Source organism: Nestor notabilis, unplaced genomic scaffold, assembly GCF_000696875.1.
Source record: "Nestor notabilis isolate BGI_N333 unplaced genomic scaffold, ASM69687v1 scaffold2894, whole genome shotgun sequence".
NCBI classification, from domain to species: domain Eukaryota; kingdom Metazoa; phylum Chordata; class Aves; order Psittaciformes; family Psittacidae; genus Nestor; species Nestor notabilis.
Window position 1 is genome coordinate 37,303 of NW_009926846.1, and position 403 is coordinate 37,705.

The following is a 403-nucleotide window of genomic DNA, read 5'->3' on the forward strand; positions in this document are numbered from 1 at the left end:
GACGAGGCCGGGGGGGGGGGGGGGAAGAAAGGGGGAACCAAAAAACCCACCCCAAAAAAACAAAAACAAAACAAAACCAAAACACAAAAACCCAGCCCTGCTCACCAGGACAGACACAGTATAATAGATATTCCTTGTAATTTATTATCTCATTACCTCTTAGAGTGAGGAAATGAATCATTTAATTTGGGGGAATTTTCTAACAAGAGAAGAACTGAGGAAGAATATCTTTTTTAGAGGAGAAACAGTTCTTTAAACAAAGTCCATACACTTTCATCCTAAGACAGAAAATGATAGTCAATATGAAGTGGGGGGAGGGACCCTACCACTGCATGTCTCTTAATCTGTGTCTTTATTTTCTAAATGTAAGGCCTTGCCATCTGTCATAAAAAGTAAAAACAAA

General features: G+C 39.0%; 1 protein-coding gene across 1 annotated transcript in view; it reads right to left on the reverse strand.

Annotated features, from left to right (window-relative positions):
* Positions 1–403, reverse strand: part of LOC104405157 (chromosome unknown open reading frame, human C11orf74) — a 35,320-nt gene that overhangs the window by 17,447 nt on the left and 17,470 nt on the right. The window contains 1 exon segment of the mRNA XM_010013772.1: positions 327–372. Within this exon segment, the coding sequence (XP_010012074.1) occupies positions 327–372 (46 nt within the window).